This window comes from Rhagoletis pomonella, unplaced genomic scaffold (genome assembly GCF_013731165.1).
Source record: "Rhagoletis pomonella isolate Grant_MI unplaced genomic scaffold, Rhpom_1.0 Rhpom_scaffold_11735, whole genome shotgun sequence".
Lineage (NCBI taxonomy): Eukaryota > Metazoa > Arthropoda > Insecta > Diptera > Tephritidae > Rhagoletis > Rhagoletis pomonella.
In genome coordinates, this window is record NW_023470264.1 from 1 (window position 1) to 5,003 (window position 5,003).

The 5,003-nt window shown below is 39.5% G+C and overlaps 1 protein-coding gene across 1 annotated transcript; it reads left to right on the plus strand.

The window, feature by feature from the left end:
• Positions 1-524: 524 nt before the first annotated feature.
• LOC118756705 lies at positions 525-3,636 on the plus strand (the record flags this gene model as incomplete). The annotated part of the gene is made up of 3 exons (XM_036491453.1): positions 525-882; positions 1,088-1,428; positions 2,667-3,636. Coding segments are annotated over exons 1-3 (1,669 nt in total), but the record flags the coding sequence as incomplete, so codon positions are not given.
• Positions 3,637-5,003: the final 1,367 nt, after the last annotated feature.

The window sequence follows — 5,003 nt, forward strand, 5'->3', positions numbered from 1 at the left end:
TCGGTTCATTGCTCGCAGTGCCACAACAAGATGCGAAATTTCTGCAAATTTATTTCACTGGAAATGATGCACTGGAAGTAGACAAGCGTTGCGCAATTAGTTCTGGGATCCGACGCGAGATCATTTCAAGCTTGCAGGCAATGTTCCATGAACAAAACAATTTGATTCGCCTTTTTAAAACACCTCTGGATCAAATGCCATCAGATGACTATAGTGTTGTTATTAGAGCAGACAAAGCTCCTGCTGGTGAACATGAAAGGCGCTTCAATGCTCCAGTAACAGGGGATGTTGCAATTGTAATAGTTGGCACCGAATTCGATCGACGTGACATCATTATCCACCGGCGAAATGCTAATGTGCAGAGAGTATCGGAAACACATCGATCGTATGATGCACTCCAATATCCAGTGCTGTTTCCCCATGGAGAAGAAGGATATCATTTCAAGATCAGGCAAGTCGACCCCAGCACAAGTGAAGCGACGACATAGAAAGTGTCCTGAATGGATTATTATGCAAACCGCATTATGATTCGTGGAAATGAATCCAATCATATCTTAAAATGTCGTGAATTATTCCAACAGTTTATTGTGGACATGTACGCGGAAGTCGAAAGTGAACGTCTTCTTTTCATTCGCTTAAATCAAAAGAAGCTGCGCGTTGAAGAATACGATCATTTACGTGATGCAGTTGCTAATGTTGGAAACATTTCTGACATTGGACAAATGGTAATTTTACCTGTAACATATACAGGAAGCCCGCGGCACATGCACGAATACGGGCAAGATGCTATGACGTACGTTCGAAAGTATGGACGACCAGACCTATTAATCACCTTCACTTGCAATCCATCGTGGAGTGAAATAACCGAATTGCTTTTTGCAGGTCAGAGCTTATCGCACAGACATGATCTTCTCGCTCGAATATTCAAGCAAAAGCTAATAAGTCTTACGAATGTCATCACGAAGAATTTTGTTTTTGGAGAAACCAGATGCAGGATGTACTTAATTGAATGGCAAAAGAGAGGCTTACCACACGCTCACATTTTGTTTTGGTTGAAGCAAAAAATTATACCTACACAAATTGATAGCGTTATATCAGCTTCCAAATCAAGCCGAAGATCCCATTCTTTTTGAAATAATCAAGAAAAATATGAATCATGGGCCATGCGGTACTTTTAATCCTAATTCACCATGTATGCAAAACGGCAAATGCACAAAGCGATATCCACGTGAGTTCTTTACTGAAACTCAAACTGGAGGTGATGGATATCCTCTGTATAGGCGAAGAAATCCCACTAATGGTGGATACACAACTACTATTAAGATGCGAAGTGTAGATATCGACATAGACAATAGATGGATCGTGCCATACTCGCCACTACTTTCAAAAATGTTTAATGCTCACATCAATGTTGAGTATTGTAATTCGGTAAAGTCCATAAAATATATTTGTAAATATGTTAACAAGGGCAGTGACATGGCAGTATTCGGATTAGCAAATCGAGGTGATGAGATCACGCAATATCAAACAGGGCGCTACATCAGCAGTAACGAAGCAGTATGGCGGATATTTGCATTCAATATTCACGAACGATATCCAACGGTTCAACATCTCGCTGTTCATTTGGAAAATGGTCAGCGAGTTTACTTCACCGAAGAAAATGCGCAAAACAGAGCAGAGCAACCACAAAACACAACACTGACTGCTTTTTTCGAATTGTGTACATCCGAAAATTGAGCTAAAACGTTGCTGTATCAAGATGTGCCCAAATATTATACTTGGAACACATCGACAAAAAAGTTCAACAGAAGAAAAAGAGGTGCAATTGTTCCAGAGCATCCTGGTATATATTCGTCCGATGCATTGGGACGTGTGTATACTGTTCATCCAAATAACGCCGAGTGCTATTATTTGCGGTTGTTGCTGCATACAATCAAAGGGCCGACATCATTCCTTGCATTGAAAACCATCGACGGAGTAGAATGCCAAACGTACAGAGAAGCGTGCTTTAAACTGGGCTTACTTGAGAATGATCAGAATTGGAACAAAACTCTGACCGAAGCATCACTCACGTGCCATCCAAAGCAAATACGAACTTTGTTTGCGATAATTTTAACAACATGCGCACCATCGAATCCTCGACAACTGTGGGAAGTGCATCGTGAAAGCCTCAGTGAAGATATTCTAAGACAAGCACGTGCAAGCGATCCAAGTCAGGAATATTCGGATGACATTTTCAATGAAGCTTTAATATTAATGGAGGACTTATGCATGTCAATCAACAACAAAGCTCTTTGTCTACTCGGTATGCCAGCACCGACACGAGATAGAAATGCTGCACAAGACAGAGACTTGATGCGAGAACAGCAGTTTGATACAAATCAGCTTGAACGAGTTGTGCAAACGCAAAAAGAGTTTTTAGTTGCTGATCAGAAAAAGCTTATGACAAAATCATGCAACGTGTAACCAAAGGAGATGGCGGAATTATCTTCCTAGATGCTCCAGGAGGTACCGGGAAAACTTTCCTCATCAATTTAATATTGGCGTCAGTTCGAATGCGAAATGGGATTGCAGTAGCAGTAGCATCATCGGGGATTGCATCAACACTACTTGATGGAGGACGTACAGCGCATTCAGCACTTAAGCTTCCATTGAATTTGCACCAGACCAAAACACCTACATGCAACATCAGCAAAAACTCTGATATGGCCATAGTCATTAAAACGTGCAAAATTATAATTTGGGACGAATGCACCATGGCACATAAGAAATCGCTCGAAGCACTTGACCGAACTCTGCGAGATTTTCGTGGAAAAGACCAACCGATGGGAGGCGCTCTTATACTTCTTGCAGGTGATTTTCGTCAAACATTACCACGATCAACGCCTGCAGACGAGCTGAACGCGTGCTTAAAAGCATCGCATCTGTGGAACTATGTCGAAAAAATTACGCTCACAACAAATATGCGAGTGCATTTGCTGCAAGATACGTCTGCCCAAATATTTTCAAAGCAACGTTTAGATATCGGAAACGGTAAAATTCATATTGATCGCACAACAAATGAGATATCATTTCCGTCCAACTTTTGTCAAATGCAGCAGAGCATTAAAGACGTCATCGACAGAGTATTTCCGAACTTAACGATCAACTACCGAAATCCGGAATGGCTCCGCGAACGTGCAATTTTAGCTCCGAAGAACGATGATGTTAGTAAATTAAACGGTCAAATTCAATTCAAAATTCCAGGAGAAGCAGTCGAATATAAATCGATTGATACAGTAATGGACAAAGATCAAGCTGTTAATTACCCAACTGAATTTCTTAATTCTTTGGAGCCACCTGGAATGCCTCCTCATTCGTTGGCGTTAAAAGTTGGATCACCAGTGATGCTTATTCGGAACTTGAACGCGCCGAAACTGTGCAACGGAACCAGAGTGATAATAAAAAAATTAACACCGAATTTGATCGAGGCAACAATCATCAGCGGTAAATTCAAAGGCGAAGATGTGCTGATTCCACGTATACCGATGAATTCCAACGATTTACCGTTCGAATTCAAGCGGCTTCAATTCCCTTTGCGTCTTGCCTTTGCTATAACTATAAATAAAGCTCAAGGGCAATCATTAACTATTGCGGGTTTGGATTTGAAAAATTCGTGCTTTTCACATGGCCAATTATACGTCGCCTGTTCACGAGTTGGGACACCACAAAATTTATATATTTACACACCAAATGAAAAAACTAAAAATATTGTTTATCCCTTAGCATTAAGGTAAATAAAAAGGTATTCAATTTCAAATCTCTAAATACATGTGTTTTTCTTTGGCGTAGCAACGCGCGCCGGGTATTGCTAGTATATACAAATAAAAGAAGTAAACACAATAACCATCGAGTAAATTTTTATTTGTGTCAAACTGAAACTTTTTTCCAATAATAAACGGTTAGCTGATTCACGTCTACAGCAAGTTCACAAAATTAATTGAAAACTTGTATCAACCAAAGCATTGTTTATATTTGCTCAACAATGATTTTATTCAACTAACAATATTGTCCTCTCAAGGTAGTCGTTTTGTAATTATTAACAAATATACATTTGTCCTAACTAGAAGTCTCAAGTAACTTGCAGACTTTCGTGAACTAGATATTTATTTCGCCACATCCAACTATGTCACTTGGTCACTATAACCAAATCTTGGTTATTATAAATAATAATAATAGATTGGCGCTTACACATATGTTAGTGTTTGGCCGAGCTTCTCCTCTGATTTGTGGCGTGGGCCTTGATGTTGTCACACAAAGCGGAGGGACCTACAGTTTTACGCCGACTCCGAATGGCGATTGTATTTTTATGAGGGGCTGTTTTTTCATGGCAGAAATACACTCGGAGGTTTGCCATTGCCTGCCGACGGACGACCGCTGTTGAGAAAAAACCCTTTTTCTATATTTTTTGCGATGTTGCTTTGACCAGGGTTTGAACCCAGGCGTTGCGGAGTGGAACGCGCACTGCTTACCACTACACCACAGCGGCTTGGTTAATATAACTAAACCTTTTTCTGAGTGTAGCTAGGTATGTCGACCCGCTGTAGTCCTTATACACCTACCCGTTTCCTTTGTTTGGGCAGCAGTTTAGGAGGAAGTTTGTTACACGACTCGCCTGCAGCCCGCAAAAACGATATACCAGCGAACTGCAAAACGATGCTCAAAATTTATACCAAATTTAAAGTAAAAGTACAGTTTTATACCAAACTTAAAAAACTTCATACCCAAAAACTTTATTTTTTATTAACAAGGCCAATAGAGTGAACTGTACCTTTATAAAAAAATAAAAAAAAATAAAAAATAAAAAATAATATAAAGAATATTATGAATACTGAAAAAAAGATGTAGGCGGCTTAATTTTCTGAGTACAAGTGTACATTGTGTATTCCGTATTCTATCATAATAAAAAATTGTCAAAATAATAAAACGGTTTACTATCCAAATGAATGACTTTTATTTATACT